At 42.5% G+C, this 23,694-nt stretch overlaps 1 protein-coding gene across 3 annotated transcripts in view; it reads right to left on the bottom strand.

Moving 5' to 3' along the window:
• The window catches only part of CACNB1 (calcium voltage-gated channel auxiliary subunit beta 1), a 335,868-nt gene that overhangs the window by 279,825 nt on the left and 32,349 nt on the right, over window positions 1–23,694 (bottom strand). For all 3 annotated transcript variants that reach the window (XM_069237464.1, XM_069237466.1, XM_069237468.1), the window contains exon 2: window positions 14,882–14,968. In XM_069237464.1, coding sequence (XP_069093565.1) covers window positions 14,882–14,968 — 87 coding nt within the window. The remainder of the gene's footprint in view (window positions 1–14,881; window positions 14,969–23,694) is intronic.

Here is a 23,694-nt window from a genome sequence, read left to right as displayed (position 1 = left end):
CTATTCTTTTTTAAAGCTACTGCACTGAATGGGCAATGTAGTTATTGAGTGTTACTATGTAAGTTCTTTACTGTACCTCCGACTAGACCAGGGATACTCAAAGTAGGGCCCGGGGGCCGCATGTGGCCCTCCTGACCATTAATTGCAGCCCCCTCGTGAGCAGCAGCTGTTCACTTGACAAAGCAGAAAAACTCTGGGAGCTGTGAAATGGGAATACTTTATATACACATTAACTAAGTGGCCTAGGCAACTTATCGTTAGGAACACATCTTGTTTTAAAGATGTCTTGCACTAGACATGTAAGAACATGATAAACTGTCAGCAAACTTCAAAAAAGTGTTTAAATGCATGAGCGTTTTACCTTACTTTGCGTCCCCCCCTGTTCCCACCTTCAATCACTGGCATCAGTGCGGGCCTCGGGCTTGCCACAGACAGTGTTTTGTGGCCCCTGAGGAAATGTTTTCGAGTACCCATGGACTAAACTAAGGCTTAATTGCACACCCTCGCTACCTAGAGATTCTAGATCCACAGGGAAATTAACTTGGTTATGTAATTCTATTCTAATTGTTGCACTTAGCTCTCTCTGCAGGGTCACCCCCATACGTTTTTCCTTCGACCTGCCTGTCCTTTGAACTCATTTTTATTGGGTCTTAAGACTTTGTGCACGTTATCACTGCTAAACATTGCTAAAGTGCTTGTCATCTCATTCAAAACATGGGACAACTGGTTTACACCAGATTGGTACATTTAATTTACTTGTAATTTCCTTATATATGGTACCACAGACACCCAGGGACTTATTGTGCCCCCCACTAAAAATAGCCTTTCAAAACAAGTGTCAGGTCTGCCATTTCAGCCTGTAATGCAGTTTTAAATTGTCAATTTGAAACCTTTTGCCATACCTACACCTTCCTTTTTAGGTCTTAGCTTTAAACGGTGAGCATGAGCTGTCTCGAATGGAGACATGCTGTATCTACTGTGCATGCTAACAGCCGGCTCATCATTTCCTATTTGCTGGTAATATCATCGCTCCATTTTTAGTTCTCCCCATTCGTCAATGGCATGCATATGTCATGCCTCTTCTGGTATTTAGTCCTTCCAGAGAGCACCACCCAACTACTTTTAAATATACTCAGGTGGCACTTTTCAGCCATTGTTTCGGGACTACTTTTTTAGGGGCGGGCGCAAAGCGCTCCGTCCCTCTTCTAATATCTCTTTAGGGGGATTTTAACCACGCCCATGTTACGTCAGTCACTTTCATTGGTTCGTGGGCTTGCCTTCTAAAATGTGCTTGTTTTCATTAGTGAAAGGCATGCATACGTCATGCCTTTTCTGGTGTTAGCCCTCCTAGAGAGCACTGATAAACTACTGGAAACATAAGGAGCGCTATGTTTTCCGTATGGTTTCTGGACTACTTTTTCTCTTTATTTCGCAGCGTGATCGCGTTGTGTTCCCGCTCGTATTTTTTTCACTTAATGTGACAAGAAAATTCCGGTTAGGAGTTTAAAACGCTAATAGCTCTAACTCGACATAATGTGAGACCCGTTGCATTGCAAATGCTTGTTCTTATTTTAAATGGGTGACAGTGCGTGTATCTGGGAGCACTTTCTGTGGACGCCAGACTCACCGCTCAATGTATTTATGGTAATTTGCTTTTGAGCAGGACTGTTCCTCTGCTTGTTTAATGCTCTATGACCACTGATTCAATGCCACTGCTTACTTCTCACATCATTCCACTGATCCTGCACATCAGCTGCCAAAACTTCTACATCTTATTGTTGACCATATTCCCAATCAATTGATACTTCAATCATATACTGACTGAATGTATGAAGATAAGGAACTTACAGGTACTGGCACCTGCAAAACCCCTGTAAAGTTCGGAATTTGGGAGCCAGACAGAGTCAGACTTGCACTTGCATGTTCAGCAGTTTTACCAGCAATGAGCAAGCATGAGAAGCTGTAAAAATAATACAAAAAAACAACATACTAAACGACTGAGACTTGCTAGATAACCGAATTCAGGACTGGGCATAGAGATAATAGTAGTCCTTTCTTTGTGTCTACCTCACTGATTTCTTCTTTGTTTCGCTTGGTCCGGACGTTTGGGAGCGTGTACCGGAAGTCTTTCCATATTTTGTTGACCCTCTGTCATACACCACACCAGGTAGGAGGAGTGTTTTTGTTGTACGGGTAAACAGTACAAGGGTCATTCACAAAGGTCTATTTCCATTACATGGGCCTCAAAACAGCACAAATGACTAAAAGACATTGACAAAGCCAATATCTGTCACTATGCCAAGACCTATTGGCTTTGCCAATGCTTGTTGATGCGTATAACGCATCCCTAAAGTAGACCCACACCGCCCATAGGGTAGGGTGCATTGTATTTAAAAAGTAGGGCACGTGTTTTCTAGTTTCACATGCTCTAGTAGTGAAAAACTTCTAAATCTGTTTTTCACTACTGTAAGGCCAACCTCTCTCATAGGCTAACATTGGGTTATCTTATTACATTTAATAAGTGCTAACTTTTGAATGGAAGCAGGTAGAAATATCATGATTAGGCATAAATGATTTGAAATGTAAAATTCTCTTTAAAGGTACAGTCATATTTTAGATTGCAATTTTTAAAATGCCACTTTTTTTAAACATTGGTATTTTTCTGCCCTAAACTTTCTGAGGCCTTCTGGGACTTTTCAGCAACCTGGGCCTGTCCATTGCTCCCCTACCAGTAATAACAGGGAACAATAGGAATTGGGTTCAGTTGGGAAAGGGCCATCCAGTCAGGACTGGAGGGGCGGAGCTGTTCCCTACCCCACTCACATTCAAAAGGCTGCCTCCAGCACACTCACAAAGACCTTGACACCAGTGTATCGTCATACCAGATCTCTTGGAGCTTGGGCAGAATAAGGAAGGAAATTCCAAAACCAGATGTGAGAAGGAAGTCCATAAATTTCTCCCACTTCAAAGGTTGGCAACAGGTTTAGATATATGACCCTCAGACCAATTGTTCTGTTTACTCCTGGACCTGTGGAGGACCCGCAGGACTGCCTTTTGCTTCAGAGGACTGCCTTACTGCTTGAGGCCTGCTTTGTCCCTCAGTGAACTGCCCTGATGGTACCAGAGGACTGCCCTGATGCCTGAAGCCTGCCTTCTAGCCTCACAGTAATGTCCTGCTGCTTGAAGACTGCCATGCTGCTTGATCTCGGGCCTACCAGAGCACCTCCAAGGGTCAACTACAGGGACACAAGAACCAGAGGCCTCCCTGCAACTGGCCCACTGACCTTCTGCAACTGGGTCTGCCTGGACCTGCAACTGGACCCATTTGAGCACTGCTGGCTCCTGCTGGAGTGAGTTCCTGATCCCCAAGAGGAGCCTCCTCAGGTCCCGGACTCTTGGCTGGGATCAGTTTAGCTCCTCCTGTGATGTCCTGAAGTACTGAATTCTGCGCCCTGGCCTTTGAGAAGGTAACTGTTTCAGAAGGACTAACGTGGTTCCTGTATCTGGCCTGCACTTCAGCCTGAACTTGTGACCTTATCCCGGTCAAGGGCGCCCAGATACCCACAGTTAGCGCTTTCTGCCGCTTGGCACTATTTTTCCTTAGACAATTAAAATTGCATACATCGCCGGTTCTACTGTTGGTGTTTGTTGTTTTGGTCTCTTTTAATTTATTAAGTTATACTCTATTTTCCTAAATCGGTGTGGGATATCTCTTGTGTTGTGTTTTTACTTTATTACTGTTTATATGCTGCATAGGTACTTAACACAGTGCCTCTAAGTTAAGCCTGAATGATTTGCTGTCAAGCTACCAGAGGCTTAAGCACAGGTTAATTTAGTGACTTTTGGGGTGCACACATACAAGGATTGTGGTTGTTGCTTGAGAAGGATTTTCACCCCCTCAATAAAAAACCCAATTTTTTACACTGGTGTTCAGTGGTAGGATACAGTACTGCAGTGCCACTCAGTGATTTTGTGTAACACTAAAATCCCATATACATAAGTTGACACCACACTCAAACGTTTTTCATTTCTCCTTGATTGGCTTCTTTTGTTTTGTCCAAATTCACGTCCATTCTACCAAACTTTGAGCATCATGGATTCTGCCTGGTGAAAGCATGGAGTTTGATCTCAACAACTTGGAGAACTACACTGTGGCTGAGCTCAAAGGATTATGTAGCAAGAGGGGGCTTCCAGCAAACAAAAACTCTAAGAAGCAGATGAAACGAAGGGCCCCATAACTTCTAAAATGAGAATAAAATGGGAATTTTCAGGGAATATTCATATACAATTATTATGAACAGAAAGGCTAGGCCCTCTTTGCACTTTTACAAAATAGGGAATTGGACATTTCATGGCCCAATTTATAAAAGGTTGTAAGAGTATGTAAAAGGAATTTTTGTAGTACTACATCTCATACTTTTAAATGTTTTTGTGAATCGGCCCCTTTGGATCTGATCCGAGCTTCTCCACAAGACCATGTTGTGAGGTCATGGGCAAATCACTTCATCTCCTTGTGCCTCAGTTCTGCCAAAACTGTAAGCCTCACTGGGAAGACTTAGAAACAGGCCAAAAGCCAGAGGGACTACATAAATACCTGCACAATTTCAAATTTGAAATGTGTTAAGGCAGACATTTGTTTGTTTGCCTCTGGTATGGTGACCCTGAGAAGTTCAACAAAGATTAACTTTGAAGCTCCCAGGTCCCTTAACAGTAGAAGCAGGCACTGCAATTAGAGAAAATCTAGAAGTATTTTTCCTTAGTGTGGAAGAACTGCAAGAGCCACGCTAATCTTTCCAGTCCTATGAAGGGACATACCTGCTTACCTGCCTCCAAACATCTTGGGTGTGTTTAGATTTGTATGAGCAAGTACAGCAAGTGCTGTATAAAATAGCTCCTAATCTCTAATTTTGTGCTTTTTACCTTAAAAATTTCCCTTTTCGACTTCTTCAACTGTTATTTCGGCACTCTAGAGACTTGCATGGCACCATTCTCTTGCTTCTCATCAGAACCCTAAACCTGCTTTTTCGGGGAAGTCTAAAGCACACCTTACACTGTCCAAGAGAGAGACAAGCTCTCTTACCTAGTTAAGAGAAACATCCTAGTTGGTGGTGGTCTTTCGAGTACAGATGGCAGAGCCTTTTTACTATACCTCTGCGGTCAGGTCTATAGGTCCCATGTGTAAAACCAATGTATATCTCTTACCAGACATCTCTAAGCATCTGTGTGAGAGGACTGAAGGCTGAAGGTATGGATGAGATCTCTTCTCTCCACCAGAAGCCAACACTGTTACCGTGACCATATTTTGTTGTTTTTCAGGTGCAAGGATTTGGGGCGGGATACACACACTGTTTCCCCAATCCAGCAACCTCCAGCTTGTTAAAAAAGTGACTACGAAAAAGATCCTCCTTCCAGAACGGCTGAGTGGCTGACCAATTACAATTTTTAATGAACCTCCTCTCTGATCGAGAGCTTGACTCTTATCCGGCACTCTCTGAACTGAATTAGTACTGGGCTCCAATAGCCAGTCCTTTGAAGAGTAATAGCCTGACGACCAACGTGAGTACGACCATGGAGCTAGGTTCGGTCCATTTACTTCCAGGTTCACCAAGCTTCGTCAGAGTTATTCTTCCGAGCCCTGACCTAGTGCCTGCTGGCATGGTGTGCTTGTCTGCAAACTAGAAGCATCCATTGGAAGAAGAGATCAGCCTCACCCCAGGACAGACTTGTAACCTCAACTGCACAAAAACTTGTCAGCCTCACCCCATTCCAGGACAGATTTGTCAGCCCCTTTCTAGGGAAGCGTTGTCAAATTCATACTAAGACAGATGTGTAAGCCTTGCTGAGACTGATGCACTGCCTGAGAACCAAACAGCAATGGCACTAAATACACATCAGTGTTCTTGGGGACTGACTCAGCCTGTCAGAGTTAAGCACCCTACACCAACAGGCCTGCCCTCTTGAGGGCTCCATACCCTTCGCTGTGGTATAAGTTTCCAACTACTGTAACATTGTTCCCAGCAATATACTAGTTTGTGTACTGAGGGGCAATACACAACAATTCCAGTGCTGTGTGACCAAGTAGTACAGAACTTTCAAGCATAGACCTGGCTTGAATGGACACTACTTCAGACGTTTGGGATGAAAGACTATAGAGAAATGAGAAACAACAATTTGGCAAAATCATTTCTCCCAAATAAAACAATGCCCAACTATTTCATTGGTTGAACCATGCCAGGATTTTTAGAGTCTAATACGCTATGCCTTCGAGATTTAAACAAGCGGACAGTAGAATTAATTAATTTGTTTAGGCTCTGTCCATCTTTAGCCTTTCAGCATACCCTCTTCCAGTTTGATGGCGTGACTCCACGCGCCACACGTTGCTCACTTTACATATAGTAAGCATGTGCAAAAATCTGTAGCCAGCTCACCTGTAACAAAACAAATCAGAGCAAGACTTTAGTTGTTGTTATAGGGCAGACACACCACTGCCACAGTGCCCTCTAAAAGCAGTATTTCTTTAAGAGGGGACTGTGGCCGGTGTATGTCTGCGCTAAAACAATAAAAAACTAGCAGTGATATGAGGTACCACATTGTGGCTTACATTCTCTGCCCCACTGCCTTCAATACAAAATGGAACACAGCACTGATATGAAGATGTGACTGTGTGGCCGATGGCCTCCTTAACCAGGTTTTGGTGGAATGGTTCTGCAATGACGAGCTGAACAGCATCCCTGCATGGACTCCAGACCTTTTTTAATCAAACTAATCTTGGCAGTGGGAGTGCAGGCATAGGGAATGAAAGCTGTCATGAGTTTCTGAAAATTAAGCATTGGATTATGTGCACGTATGTTAGGAAGTAGCTCCATGGCAGCACTTCTCAGCAGGCTGCTCCCTGCACTGGGAGCGTCTAAATAATAATTTTCATTACAGAGCCTTTTCTATTTTCTAAGAGATTTATTTGGCAGGTTGTAAAAGGCAGCCTGGGTGCATTTCCAAGACCTCGTCCTACAAACAGATGTGCTCTGCGACCTCTTGTCTGCAGTGCTACTGGATGGATTCAAAGACTCTCTAGTAATGTGCTACACCTTAATTTTCTTGGTAATCTTTCTTTTGAAAACTTCCATACTCTCACTGCTGCGGCAAACTACAACATCTGTGCAATGGTTCACATTTGCAACCTGCATAAACTGCCGAAAAATGAGCAAATTCCTTGATTCACAGTGGAGGCTTCTTAAATTTGAGGCCTGTTCTGAATCTGCAAGAGACAGACTGTAGGTAATCTACAGTATATTCACTAACCAGCATCACGTGAATGGAGATCAGAGGTCTGCAGGGGGCAGAAAACCTTCCCAAGGCATGTGTAGACAAGCACTGAAGGTGGATCAGAAGTCTCCCATGTACTGCTTATCACCATGTTGCAGCTCCTGAATTCTCCAAGTGTCACCTGTTGTCTATGGTCTGGTTGAGGAAATGTAGACTTTTAGTCCCACTGATACAAGCGTGTGGATGATGTATAATCATTTAACACACCCTTCTACGATTAGAGTTGTTTTTATCACAAATAACATGTGCAAGTGTACCACCTATGGGCCTAACACAGCCCTGCACATTGTGACCATGAACTGTGTATGCATGTACAGTAAGGGAGCCAGTGATTCTTGGAGGAAGGGATGCAGCAAAGGTGTCCCTCCTGCACTACTCAACATTAGCAGAACTCCTCCCTTTAGTCAGGCTAAAAAATAAATTCATTTATGTATTATCTCCGACAATGGGTGAAGAAGGAAGGAAGTGGTAGTAAACCACCTGAGGAGCACCTATCGATGTTTCAATGCCAATAGCTGAACAGGGGTTAGTCTGATAAGGCTAGTGGCTGGTCACCGGCAAATATACCTAAACGAAGATAACAGCGTGGGACTTATATGGTATTCAGACCTGGCTTTAACTTCTCGGCTGGGAAGAGTGGAGACGAACTCATACTTTCATTTGGAACTGTTGATGAAGAGCTTGCGTTATAACCCCATGAGAATCGGATCGATGACAGCGGAAGCCTTTGTTAATTCTCAATTACCCAATTCAAATACTTTATGTACGGGAATCTTACCAGCTTCAAAGATTAAAACGTGTTCAAAATGCTGCAGGCAGTATTACCTTCGAATAGAAGAAATTTCAGCCAGTGGTCTGTTACTTACAGGGCTTTCATTGGCTGGTATTCCAAACGCATATTACCTTCAAAATTCAACAGCTTGTATCTAATTTATTGGAAAGATCTGACTCTGTACCCTATACGAAAGCTCCGCAATTACCATCTCTAGTGATTAAATGTTGTTATTCCCAATGTAAGGTTTTTAATAATGTGATATGAAACAGGTTTTGACCCATGTTTATGGAATCGTCTACTGCTAGTGATCTTTAATCCTTTTGATGTTTTTTACAGGGAAGCTGAAAATCTATCTATTTGAAGTAGATGGGACACGGGGTTGCACCCTTAGTAAAGGACCCCACTACAGTATACGTCTACTGTGAAGCAGCAAGATGAACTTTGGTGTGTAGCGTTTGCTTTGTAAGTAAATAACACACAAACAACAGAGCAGGTGGATCAGTCAAGAAGGGATGCTTGCCGGCTTTACCTGTGCTATACAGCTGAAGCACTCTTATTAAATCACTCAACCATGAACTCTCAGGTATCACTAAAATGACCGCTTTCATTTATTCAGAAGGCGTGGATTACTATGTGAAGCATGTTTACACGTTCACCAAAATCTATGCACCTAACTGTAACCGGCTTCAGGCATCTTTTCTTGCTCAGAATGACACTGCTCACAGGAAGTGACTGTCTCTGACCCTGGGGCACATAAATGTTAGCTCTGACAGCATGAAAATAAAAGTAGCTTGCTCAGCCGAAACCTGTTCACATTTCTGTTACGATGAAGGTTGTTCTCCCATTTTTATGAGCTTAGCTAGGCACCTACCCTATCTAAGCACCTACCTATCTCTGTGAGAACTGTTACATATGCCAACTACTAGCCACTTGTGTATTTCAGAGTACACATTTGAGTCTTGACGTCTTTCACTCATCTTGTGTCCACTCATGATTCCAGGGGGCTCTCTGGTCCGCTGACTCTGTGATTTACATATTGTTAATATTTGTTTTGTTAATAACCTTTACAGAGTCTGAACGAGGCATCTGAAGAGAATTTCTTCAACACTTACAGCCCCCAAAATGGGGTACACAATCATGGGTGCCTCACAGACAGCTTCTGGAGCCAGAATCTGAGCAACTCTCCTAAAACGATACTATGCGGAAAGGACCATCACCAAAGCTACAGGATTCGAGCCGTACAGTGGTTACACTTTCATGAAGGATGAAGTATATATCTCTGCACTTACAGAATTTAGCACAACTTTAGAGATTCTCATAAGGTAAGCCAAATCCACACATAACGCATCCCATCCAGGAAATGACAGCTCTGCAAAGCTCAGAGCTACTAACTATCCTACAAGGAGTGGGCAAGGCTCACTACTTCACTATTGGGGCATGAGCCAAAAAACAAGTTTTGCTGTGCCATGATTTTATCCTTCTCAGACCCCCACAATGGACACGCAGGGATGATGCCCTATACTGCAGAGCTGCGAATGGGATGGAGATTGGTTCCCTCTAGACTGATAGAATCAATATATTCTTGGACATGGTTGCCACGGTAACTCGAATTTGAGTGAAGCAGATATTCAGGGAGAATAATGAACAAAAAAAGTCCTGTCTGCACGGATCAGCTTTTGACGATGAACAATGACACTCTAGCTGAGTAAGAGGAACACATGTTCAACAAGGTATTCGATTCCCCACTACAGATTCTTTCATTAAGCTCTTTTTGTACATTCGAAGCCCATAAAAAACCGAAGTACTGATATCATAAGCAGAAAATGTACAAATTCCATAAATCATACTGTGGTTAAAATATGGCTTCTAGATTTTAATCCTTAGTAGTGTTCTAAACTGGAAGAAGCCTAGTTTCTTTCACTTTGTCTCCTGAAGTCCCTCCCTTCTTTCTTGTGCCCCGATGGAGACTCCTTCGGTTTTGATCACAGAATTTAGAGTCATAAGGCAAGAAGATTCCCTCTGGCACCTCACCTAATTAGGTACTTCCATTTTTAAGTTGAGAAAGTTAATGAAACCCCAAATCGTAGTCATGGAAGTAGTTAGACTTCTGAAAAAGGGGAATTACTTCCAAATTTTTAGCACAGGATTTTAGACTTCCTCTGCCAAAGTTTTAACTGAAGTTCTGCCCAATATATTCTTATGTTTTTACATCACCTACAATGACATTCGGGTGAGGGATCATTTCATAGTTCCAATTTTACAGACTGAGGGGGTGTATCTCAATAACCAGGAAGCGTAGCAATATCTCTGTTCCACATTCGCAGATGCAAAGAACAAGGCCATAAACAAAAGATCTGTGCTATGAGAGGGCAAAGGTAAAACGGCAGCAGTCAAGGCTGGAACTTTGATAGTGGCTGGAATATAAGGAAGGCTTTGGGGCAAGCGTGAGGGGAAGGGTGTGAACCTAAATAGAGACCTGTAAGCCCCAGTACGTGGAAGGGGTAGGACAGTGTTCAAGTGGTCAAGACATGGACATGTGCGAAGTGAAGAACATTTTTTGCTGAGCAAGTCTGTCCTCATGGATGTCCACACCAGCTTTGACCTTCCTATCGTTTTGTGTAGCCTGTACTCTAGAGTTCTCCTGTGAGGCCTTTTACAATTACATCGAATTTGAAGGTGTTCTCCTGTTCTCAAGACATGCTCTTTTGATACAATCTAGCTGTCAGTTTTCTGTTTCTTATGTGTTTTTACTTTCTATTTCTTTTAACACTTGCTTCTCTGACTTTTAGTCAACCACCTTAACTGCCCTTGTATATTTATCTTAATTGATGTGTTACCTTTCTTTTGTAAATACATTATTTCATGGTATTCCAAAAATATAGTCAAAACTCAAATAACGTACCACCACATTTCATATCTGCTATCAATAAAGTTTATATGTATCCTAATATTACACCACTGCATGCAAATATATTCCATGTATAAAAAAAGTTGCATAATGGATGCCCAAGAACGATATGCAGTGCCTTTGTATATTATACATTATTTACAAGACACAACAAGGAAGGGGAGGGCACAACAAAAATAAAAAACATGCATATAACTCATTGAAACAAGACCTTGGTTTTTCATACCTTTTAGAAAGTAAAAGTTGATTTTCTCATTCATTAAGAGTGTAGACAAACTTAAAAGCCAATCCACAACATAACGGACACCAGAATTTCACGCTCTTAGGATCTGTTTCAAAGCCCTAACCAACCACAAGCTCCAGTCAATGCTAAGCTTATGAGAAACTTCAATATAATTCAGCACAGTTAGTGCTCTTTTTCGGACATATCTGGCCAGCCTCTACTTTCTAAAATTCTCCTTTCTAGGTATTTTAGAATCTGTTCTCCAGAGACTACATATAAACATCATGCCCTTTGTTTTATCCTCATAGCCAGTTAATAACAAATACTGCTTGAGCTACCAAGTCTCATGATCACTGATCTCAGTGTTCTCAGAGGCTGCCAATACGTTGCTCTCATGGGTAGGTGTTACAAGCTTTTCATAAATTAAGTCTGCTGGTCACACATTTGCTTTAATTCAATCAACGTGTGAATAATGAGTAACATAGTCCAAAACTGAATGCTACTGAACAGGCCATTCCTAAATGCCGCCAAGTCAGACAGTTTACCACTAGGCTTCAAGGACTCAAGTATGCTACCTTTTGACTGATCACTCTCCTTGGACCTCGGTTGCTGTCTACAATCATCTGTCACCCATTATGCAACCCCATCACGGATTTAACAACACCAAAAACAATTTCTACCACTGTGCATCTTCTGGGGAGTCTTGCTTCTATTATAACCATCTCAAAGAATTGCCATTGTTTACTCAGAGGTCACCGTTAGGATCAACTGGTGAAACTGAATTCATTAGAAGTCTATCGGACAAGCTGACAGTCAGGCTGCTTCCCGAGCAAATCATACCACCAGCCTCATTCCTGGTGTAAAATGCACAGGCTACATCTCACCCGCATTTAAAGTCACTCCACTATCACTTGACCACACAGTAGTTTACATTTTATATAGTGTAATGTACTTTAAATCATATATTGTCTTTCCTAAGGCCAGGATCATCCTCAAAAAGCAGACTCTCAGTCCACCTGGCAAAATACAAACATTTTGAAGGAAGAATGGCATGTGTACAGGGTCCTCCTCCAGAACTCGCTTTTTCTATGCCTCTATCTCAAAGCTGATCTTCTTGGATTCAATAGTGCCTCAAGAACATATACATTTTGACACACCTTGGATTACATCTCAAAGCAATGTTCTTCTGCCCGGAATTTAGAAATTCTGCTCATAAGATGATCACTCTCCAAACAAGCCATAACCTTACCACTTCTGCACTAAGTGCTTTGAAGTGGCCTGTGGCTAAAACCAACACTACATAAAGAATCTTTCTGAACCAATCATCCGATTTAATAGTACACTTCTTCTGAGATCTCATTAACTGCACAAATGCCAGAGTCTCAAATAATAACTATAATTTCATCACATTATTTGCAAATATAGTTACTGATCAATTATTGTGTCCTTCTAGCATATAAACACAGAATTGTGATTTCCATATTTATAGCACACAACTACCACTAGTGTGCCATAGGAGCACTCAGACTGCCCGGGGTAGGTGCAGACAGACCTCTACACTTAGATGCAGAGTGTGCAGCAATAATATGCTTTATGTAACAAGAGTTGGGCATGGTGAGTGACAGCCTAACATATGGTCTTGTTGCATTGTGGCCAACTTGTCGCTGCTGGTATGAATGGCCATATCTATGAAATATGTGAGAAAGAGTATCACCAATAATCACATTCACCAGTGGAACCTCTTGTGGGAACTGTTACTGCGGTCAATCACATTCCTCTCTACAGCCTCTTCTGCAATCCCATGTGAGTTACCAATTCTCACATCCTTCAGCACAGCCTCTTCTTTTATTTCTTGCTTGTGTATACAGATTCCACTGCCCTTTGCATCTTTCAGAATACTTCGAGGATAAGCAAAAGGGGAAGGGGTAAACAGCAGAGTAAGGTTCACTTGCTGTTGTAAAGTCAAAGGAGGTTAGGTACAGTCTAGGGCATCACTCTCATTGAAGCAGTAAGTACATATGTTTCTCAAGTCTATCTCATGGTGGAGGGGTAGGAAAAGTGAAATGCAAAGGGTTCTGAAGGAATCACATTAATGTTGTAATTTATCATATTCTTCTGCAAAATCTCTTCTGTGATCCTAGTATCTGCATCAAACATGTATTTACCAGTAAGTCCTTTCGGAAAACCCAGTCCTGACAACAAGCATTGTGCTCCCAAGAGCAGGCTCCCTTGAGACCAGTTAATCAATTACCGTTGCCAGTATGACACTCAGCAGTGCAGCTAAAACCCCATTAATGACACAAATCATTATGTTCCAGTCAAATATCCTTTGGGGTCCCAATATTGCAGCCCGTTGCCACACTCCCAAGTACTGCTCTTTCTTGGATTCCATTACCACTGCGTATCCTCACCTTCCCCATGACAGGCTCTTCTAGGATCTCTTTACTGCCACTGTTCATAGAATACCCAGTGCATCTTCTTGGATATCAGTGCCACCATCAATCACCATCTTTCATTGTACCGCCTCCGCAGGGATCCCATTAATGAATAAAATCACCACACTGGCCAGAACCACCTCTTCCTGGACCATATTACCCTCACCAATTATCACAAATCACGTGTTCACCCAGTTCTGGGATCCCATTAATGTCCCCACAGATCACCCACCATTTGTTTCTCATTGCCACCACTAGTAGTTACATTCCACAAAGCCCCCACTTCTCAGGTACCATTACTGTCAGTAATTGTTACATCTCGCATTGCAGTGTCCTATAAGAATCCCAGTACTGCTAACTATCATTGTATCTCCTGGTAACCTATTTCTAAATGTTGTTTTATAGGATTCCATTCCTGCAACCAATCGTCACATTTCACAGTACCTCTGCTTCAAGGATGTCAATGTTGCAAGCAGTCATCACATTTCCAAGTTAATCCTCTTACAGAATACAATTACCGTAATCTCCTGTCACAGAACCAATGCATTATCTTTTGGGGGTTTACTGCCACCTATCTGCAAAATTCCCAGTACAGCATTCTAAGCTTCTGTTACTATCACCATTCATCAGTGTGCCAGATACAAACACCCAAAGGAGGCATAAGCCTCTGATAGCACTGTACACATAGGCCAACAAATACATGCAGTTACCTTAGCTGGTCACATAAAAAATATCCTACTTTCAAGTTTCTGCGTTTTTTTGATAAAATACATCCACAGGGACACTTTTGTGAGGTATGCATAAAAACATAAATACATTTCAATGAGATAGTCATCGTCTTTCATTTAAATGATGCTTCAAAATATGGTTTGGACAATGCTAGGCTCAACTAAACCAGGAGTGCGACACATATACACTGGTAACTCTTCGAATACACAACAAAATGCCAATTATCTGTCCTCAGTGTTCAAGCATGTACCATGTGCGAGCATGGAAGTACTTCAAATTCTGCTCTTCAAGCTTGTAGCATGCACACTAGTAGCTGACAGAGAGGAAATGCTGACCTCATTACTATGAGTTCATACGGCCCTTAACACCAAAAAACACAGGGATGGGTAAGCCAGCACTACAACCAAGAGAGTCTATAGTGGCACAAAAGATCGCTTTTAAGGTATGCCCCTGACCCCACACTATTCAGTAGCTTGCTTCTTTCTTACCTGCCGAACAAAACTGTTGGATGTGGTGTCCGAGCTGGTGCTGCCATCTGAACGCTTAAACCGACTTTTCCTCTTCGCATACTTTCCCTTTAAAGAGAAGAAGAATGTTCAACTGAGGCCCTGAGTTGACTCATCTTTCAAAACATTCCATTAAGATTACACTCATGTACAAATACAATAAAAACCCTTGGACAACCATTGTGGGTAAAAGAACATAGAATATTGAATCTCAACACGATAAACCCAGAGATCCCCCAATCTTCAGCCTTCTTTTTAGCTGCAAAGAGAAATAACTGTAAAATGCACAACAGTCTCTATGTCAGTCTATGGAACAACCAATCAATCCTTTGAACAATGTAGTTTTGGACCGTTCCAACAAAGATTAACAGCAACTCTTCGAACAAGCATTTACAATGAAATAGGTCTTACATTTGCTTGAGTTCGAGCTACTGGCATTGTAAATTCATAACTGGACTTTTCTTCCCACATAAATTAGTCAACCCTGCCTCATAATTTCATCTTTTTTTGCCATATAATTCCAGTAGCCCTGCATGTAACTAAACCATTTCCATTTAGCTTCTTCCTCTATCTGCAACAAAAAATGAAAATGTTGCCATTTAGCATCCTAATTTAAATCTGCCATAGTAATTCCACTTCACTTCACCACCCCACCATCAGAGTTGCTGCTGGATAACACAATTCCCCCAAAAAAGACACAAGACAGCCACAGAGAAGAAATAAACTAGAAGGGACACCCAAACATACCAAGATTGTTCAAACAGTCATAGTGTAATAATGATGTTAAGTTGGCCTGAATCATGGTCATAATTGTAATAAGGAGAGATTATTAAAACATACAATTATCATTATAAACCTTTATCAGAAATAAACTTTTGGCATTAAGCTGTAATGCTCAAAACAGCCCACAGAGGGCACCATAACAAAAATATCATTTGTAAGGAACATGGTCATGTAACCATATTGTTAGCCCCTAGTGGGGATAACCCCATGAAAAAAGAGGAGAAAGTAATGCAGTGTGACCATATACTTAGCCTCTACAGAATGTTTTAAGGCTAGCAGGCCCACTGCAGTGATATTACAAACAAGGCCTTTAAAACAAAAGTTCTCTCAGCTGTAAAACTAAAGTTGTAGCCATTAGAAAGCTTAAATGACATTGAATGGCGGAGGGGTTATTATTTTGGGGTCCCCACTAACCTAGTGTGAGGACCCAGAGAAGATGTAGACAGAAAGAGCATTTTGAAGGTGGTCCCATTGTCCTAGGACCATTACTGGCTGGGTTATGAGCAAACATTTTTGTAAAAGTAATGCCCTTCAAAGCATTATGGGGCAAGTTTGTGTGCCGCAAATATTATAGTATGCTCAGAACAGCCCCTAAAGAACACCAAAATAAAAATGACATTTGGAAGAAACATGGTCATTGTCATGTAACCATACAGTCAAATCTTGGAGAGCATAACCATATAAAAAAGGAATGGGAGAAAGTAATGCAGTGTAACCATATATTTAGCCCCTAGAGGACATAGTGCATTAGACATTTTCAAAGCTAGCAGGACTACTGCAATATTACAAACAAGGCAAATAACACATAACTTCTCCCAGCTTAAAAACAAAAGTTCCAGCCATGAGAAAGCTTAATCAGACAGTGAATGGTGGAAGGTGTTATTATTGTGGAGTCCTCACTAACATAGTGTGGGGTCCCAGCGATGATAGAAAGAAAGAGCACATTGTGGTCAATGTTTTGAAGGTAGTCCCATTGTCCTAGGTCCACCACAGGCTGAGTTATGAGCAAAAAAAAATGTAAAAGTAATGTCCTGCAAAACATTATGGGGCAAGTTTTTCTGAGTTTTCGCTTTAAGGATTTCTGTTTTACATAATGCATTTACCAATTTTAGTGTTTTAAGGGGAGAGCCACAAGAAATGACTCTGATTAGGTAACTGTGAACAATGTGACCAGTGCTCCAATACTGCCGGTCTAGTTCATGCTGTTGTGCCTGTTTGCGCTGTGAGCACCCCAGCCACCATGCAGCACGAAGGGGAGAGACAAAAGAAAAAATAGTTCACCCACGCTGAAGTGTATCATCAATCGTGCAATAATCCATGTAACAGGGGGAGTCTGCAAAGCGTGACAAAAACTGCCTCAAGGCGGTACAAACGTAAAGCATTTACCAAATCCACCAAGTTATTTTTGAAAGGTAAGCCCACGAATGAGTGAAAGTGACTGGCGTGACATGGGCGTGGTTAAAAGCCCACAATACCTACAACAGGTCAAAGCGCCTGCGCGCTCAACCTAAAAAACCTATTGCGACCCCTATTATGCTTGTCCTCGTGCTACGTGGCAAACAGAAATAAGTTATTAAATAAGGGTTGGGTTAATGGGAGAGATAATATTAGCCTCCATGTCTTTAATAAAATCCAGATTTTCTGCCAACCAGGCTGTGGAAAATCTACATTTTATGGCAAGACCTTAAGGTAACATCATACACGTGTAGAGCTTTTCCTATAAACAACGTGCTACATTCACAACTGGTTTAAAGTAAAATTTTCTAAAAGTCACAACATTCGATCAATCAGCAGAAGTTAGAATATCTTGCAATGAACCCCCCTTCATGAAAGCATTAGATGCAGCAGTCCTCTCACTGAGTGTGCACCAAACACGCTAATGTGAACACCTGCCTTACTCATTATCTCTTTCACCCATCTTGCAAGCGCTGGAGAAGACACTGCTTTAAAGGGCTTCTTAAAAGAAATAAGTAACTGATTCACTCCACATGATATCTACTGCGCTTCTCATTCTCCTTGATGCACTTCACCACACACATATTCTTTTTGTCTTAAAAAAAAGGATAAATATTGAATATTAATTTGTTTTTGTTCTTTTAGATAGATAGAAACACACACCCTTAGGTGAATACATATTATTTGTTATATCAAGCGTTTTCACATCAGAGACCCTTCTAAATGAAACCAAGCCCAACAAAATTGTCAATTTCATGGATAAGTCTTTTAGGGACAACAATTTATTTGAAATCAAATCAGGAATTCCAAAACTTTACACCCATCCCATCCTGAAATATACCTAAAAACTGGAGACTTAGTTAACAGTATACTCCTCATCAACCTACGCACTATTATATCCTGTCCAACTGATGTCCTGCAGCAATTGCTGATCTATACACATAACTATTCTGTAAGACAGGACATCCTTAAACTTCTCTGTCAGAAAATTTACCACCTCTACTGAATGCACTGAAACGGGATCAAAGTCTCTCTTCAAGCACCAGCAAACCAATTTTTGGCATACCAATCTATATATGTTTCTTATACCTGAAGCCTAGGATTCCTTAATAAGAGACAAAGCCTTAAAGACCTGGAACTTCCAAAACTCTCCTGAAATTCTCCATGCCACTAGCCTCAAATGACTTGATATAACTAACTCATGAAATTCCCCTGCCGCACCCTTTAAGAGTTCTGGAAACCACAGCAACAGAATTGGAAAATCCACTGACAGCTCCAGCAGAATAGGGTACCACACCTAAGCTCTCTAAGGTAGAGTTACCAACACAGTCATCTCCCTCCATCTGCGAACTAATAATGTCACAAGAGCAATCACTGAAAACAGTGGAAACACATAAGGATTGAGACCCCTCCAATCCTGATGGAAGGCATCTATCCCCACTGACTCCGGATCCGGCCAGAAACTGCAAAACGTACTCACTTGAGCATTCATCCTGCTGGCAAAGAGATCCACCCCAAAGGGACCCCAAAGATCTTGCACTTTCAAACAAATATGTCTGCATAACATCCAGTCACTGGAATCTCTGAAATTCCAAGAACACTAGTCTGCCATTACATTGCTCAACCCTGGGATATGTTCCACCTGAACTAAAACTCCTCTCTTCAGACAATTTTCCCAGAACACATTTGCTATCTCTGTTAAAATCCTTTGATCTTGGACCCCCTAGTTTGTACACACAGTGAACCGTAGACACATTGTACATCTGCAGAAGCACTGAACATCTGACCTTGTCCTTTGTGAAACACTTTATTGCAAAAGATCCTGCTAGCAATTCCAAACAATTTATATGCATGTCTTTTTCCTCTTCTGTCCAATGACCTTCTGCCGAAAGTGAAACATATCGAGCAACCCATCCATCTAAACTCACACCTGACTCTATTACCAGCTCGGAGGTACTTCCAAAAATTGCTCTCCTGTACCAGGCCTCCATATTTTTCAACCACCATCTGAGCTCTTCCCTTGCCTCTGCTGAAAGAGCAAGCTCCTCAAAGTATTTCATACCATTTCTCGAATATGTCACTTTTAATCTCTGCAGAGCAGAAAAAGTAGCCTGAATTGTAGAAGACAAAAGGCCAACTACACGAGCTAATATCTTGAAAGACATCTGATTTAGTTTCAAAATTTCCCAAATTTCCTTCCATATCCCTTTTAGTTTTTTGTTTGGTAACGTCACAACCCCTTCGACAGAATTCACTGAAATCCTAGAAATTGAGTCTCCAGTTTCAGAACTAAACAAGACTTTTTCCTGTTGACCACAAGACCTAATGCTTTCAGTATACGGACAGCCAACTGAGTATGTTCCTTTACCTTCACCCTGCTCTGGATCCATGATCAAAATATTGGCTAGATAAATGATCAATTGTACCCTGCTTTCTCTCAGATAAGATGCTTCAGGACGTAAAATTTTCGTGAAACAACATGGGGCAGACGAACAACCAAACCAAAGGCAAACAAAGTTCCAAGTCTCCCCACCCGAACATAAGGTACTTCTGGTGTGGTTCCAAAATCAGAACCATCAAATATGCATCTTTCAAATCCAATTGTGTCATCCAATCCCCTGTTTGTAGAATGTCTCTGAACATATACATCCCTTCCAGTTTGAAATGGTGATACACCACTCAATCGTTCAAACTTCTCGAATGTATAACTGGTCTAATTCCCTTGTCCTTCTTTTCTACTAAGAAAATATTGCTTACAAAACCTCCTTGTTCCTGGCACGCTTCTACATTAGGGCTCTTCTCTTTTAGCTCTTGTACCTCTCTGTCCACCAACTCTGCCTGTTCTGGACTGAAGTGAACTCCACTAGGACCCGATTGTGAACTGGTTCTGCTAAAAAAAAAACACCAATTGTGATAAAACTGGGCAAGCCTGCTGCCCAATTATACAGGGGTAACAATAAATGTCGGGCTTTACCTGATCCTCGGTTCCGACGATCGCTGAGTTCTCCACGTCCTCTTGGGTGCTGACAGTATGGGTAGAAGCATGATTTCCAAGAAATGTTTGAGGGGCCATTTCCGCTGGAAAACGATGCTCTTGTAATTCCCAATCCTCTGTTGGAAAAATGACCCCTTATTCTTCCAGCCCCACCAAAAACAAGTTCCAGAAATACTCTCTTAATAACCCTCTGTGACTTTTGGATTGAGGAATATGACCCTACAAACTTACACATAGACTTAATTAATTTGTCTCCACATAACAGTTGTTTCTCTGATGGACCTGCTTCATTATTTGCCAACTCTACCAATTTGGTATCAATCTAAAGCAGTATGCTTTCTCTTCGTTCCACAGGACGAGCAGTATTTGCATTCCCTAAAAGACATACCGCCCTTTGGACCCACTGTCGAAGATCCTTGACGTCTTTATATGTGCCTCCTTGACCAAATTAAAAATCTTTGTATACTATAAAAGGAGAAAACAAAAAATATATTGCCAGCCTGTGATTTTTTTTCTAATAAAAGAGGGGTAGGGGGCTGCCCACAATGGGCATGCCAATGCCCCCACCCCCATTTCAAAACACAAATGGGAACAGTCTTTCTGTCCCACCCTCACCCCCTCAACCCCAGTGTGGCAAATGGAGGCACTTACCCTGCAAGGGGGAGAAGGGGTAGAAAGCACACTGAACACCAGGGATTAGTGTTTTTTTTTTATTTGTATAGGTGAGGGCTGCCAGGAATGGGCATGGCCATCCCCCACTCAAAAACAGGGAAACAGTCTTTCTGGCCCTGGGTAGCAGATAGTGGTAATTAACCCCATCTGCCCCACCCCCCACCCCGGAGGGGGCAGAAAACCCAATGAACACCGGGGAGTAATTTATTTTCTTTGTATCAGTGGGGGCTGCCCAACATGGGCATGTTCATGCCCCCCCACCCAAAAAGGGAAACAGTTTTTCATCCCTCCCCCTGGGGAAGGGGGCAGATGGGGCAATTACCCCATCTGCCCCCCACCCCCTTGGTGGGACAGAAAGCCACCAGTGTAGACATCACGGATTACCTTTTTTTGTAGGGGTGGGGGCTGCCCAGCATGGGAATGGGCATGGCCAAGCCCTTACTCTTTGAGAAATGGGGAAACAGTCTTTCTGCTCCCATGCTGACTAAAGTATTTCACCCCAATAGCAAGCAAGAGGATATTTGATTTTGTTGGGTGTTGTTTTCACAAATTAGGCCAGGAGAGTTTGGCTAACTCCCAGTATCATCCCATGTCCAATGGTGAACAGCTGCACTTTTTGGGCTTAGGTAGGCTGTCACCTAGAAAACCCTAACAGACCCAGACAATTCTGAAAAACTAGACATCTGGGGGCGACCAGGGTGGTGTGCTTTGCATTCGTCCCACACCGTTTTCTTACCCACAATGCCCTGCAAACCTCACCATGTGACTAGAATCACACATTTGCCTTGCATTTCTGTGCCATATTCTTCCGGAAACACAAATAAACCACAAATTTCCACCACCCAGCGTTCCCCTCAGTCTCTTGATAAAAATTATACCACACTTGTGTAGGTGCCCAAAGCAGAGTCAGCCTTAAAACTTTTTTTTTTTAAACTGCCCTTTTGGACCTGCTTTGGTTCCCCCTCATACTATACACATTGTTGGCCCTTCCCTGTCTCAGGCACACAATTTAGCTATATTTTGCCCATTTTCTCTGTGCCCTCCAAGTAAATCGACAAACCCAGGGTACCTTTAGAATTCCCAGGATGTTGGAAAAAAAGGACACACATTTGGTGTGGATACCTTATATGGACATAAAGTTATGGGGGCCTAATAGTGAACCACACCAAATAGCCACAAAAAGGCTTGGCACGGGGAGGGTGTTAAGGCCTAGCGGCGAATGGGTTAAATAGCTAATAAGTCAACTGTACAATATTTCAAAATATATTTCAGTAGTTGTGAAAGCCCATTTTTTGTACTTCTGTGTGATGAAAAAAAATATTTTACTAGGATGAAAACAAATCAGAACACTTTACTTGGTGATGTGCAAATGATAAATATGTTTTCTGAAACCCAATTTTCAAAGTATTGTTAACACACTAAGGACCTCATTTGGACCTCAACGGTCTTTTCCCAAGACCGCCGAGGTACCGCCATGCTGAGGACCGCCAGTGAAGGCGGTTTTCCGCACAGCGTATCATGACTGCTAGCAGCCCACCACCCTTTTCCGGACAGAGAGCCGCCAGCAGCCATACTGGTAGTCGGCGGTGAAGTGGAGGCTGCTCCACCGCCACATCATCAGAACACCGCCCATCAAATCACGTCCCAGGATTCGGTGTGGTGGTGTTCTGGTGACGGGGAACTGGCGGCGGAGCAGCCCGCATGGATCCCGTTCCCTCCCGGAGGATCACCGGACCAGGTAAGGTTATCGTCCTTTAGGGAAGCGGGGGGGGGGGTGTTGTGTGCGTGCACGGGGTGTGGGTGCGAGTGTGTGGAGGGGGTGTGTGAGTGCGTGTATGCATGCGGGGTGTGTAGTGTGTATGGGAAATGTGTGCGCATGTCTGTGTGCATGTATGCGTGCGTGTATGTGTAGTAGTTGTATGAGTGTGCGTGTAGGGGGGTGTGTGTGCGTCAATGTTTTGAGGGGGTGGGGAGGGAAGTTCTACTACCTTTGGGGAGTGGTAGGGGGTGGGGGAGACCCCTATCAGTGCCAGGGAACGAATTCCATGGCACTGATAGTGTCTACCGCCATGGATTGCGTGGCGGTACAGAACCCCGCGAAATCCATGGCGGTATGCGGGGTTGTGATACCACCGGCGGTGTAGTGATGGCTGCCGGGCTGGAGACCGAAGTCTCCAGCCCAACAGTCGTTACCACCCTGGTGGTCGGAGTGGGAAAGTGGCGGTTTGGCATGGCGGTCATCACCATGCTTCTAATTTCATTTTTTTTACCGCCGTCCTGTTTGCGCTATTACCGCCACTTCTCCACCGACCGCCAGGGTTGTAATGAGGGCCTACATGTTTTTATCAATTTATCGATCAAGTACATTTCAATTGGGTCAATTAGATTATTCAAGTTACTCAATCTGCAAGTCTAGTAACATTTTTATGAGTTTTCAAGGCCTGCGTTGTGAGTGGCTGGTAGGGTGCTGAGTAGTAGTCTTGCTTGGATGTTGTGTGGAGTGTTCCAACTGTGATGCAGTGATCCTACAGAAGTGGTGTAGAAACCTAATGCAGGGCTTGAAAAATCTACTTGACCACTCTATGGCAAGTTTTATTTTATAAGGGCGAGCTATTTTTAGATCCTACTTGTGAGTGGACAAAGAACAGGTGTTCTCTTCAGTCAGAAACTGAATTAGCAATTAAGATGCCTTTAAATCTTATTCTTGTCACATGTGCTCTGTGTTCAGAGACAGAGTTCAAAAGTCAGTTTGTCTTCTTGCAATGCAAATACCTTCCTTGTGACTGAAGAGTTCCAGGATTTTGTATGGTGAACTGTTCGACCTATGTGAAATGAAAGGCTTTTGGTATCAGGTTTTTCCTAACACACAACATTTATATAAATAAGTCAA

This window comes from Pleurodeles waltl, chromosome 6 (assembly GCF_031143425.1).
Source record: "Pleurodeles waltl isolate 20211129_DDA chromosome 6, aPleWal1.hap1.20221129, whole genome shotgun sequence".
In the NCBI taxonomy this organism is placed as follows: domain Eukaryota; kingdom Metazoa; phylum Chordata; class Amphibia; order Caudata; family Salamandridae; genus Pleurodeles; species Pleurodeles waltl.
This window is presented reverse-complemented; position numbering and strand designations above follow the sequence as displayed.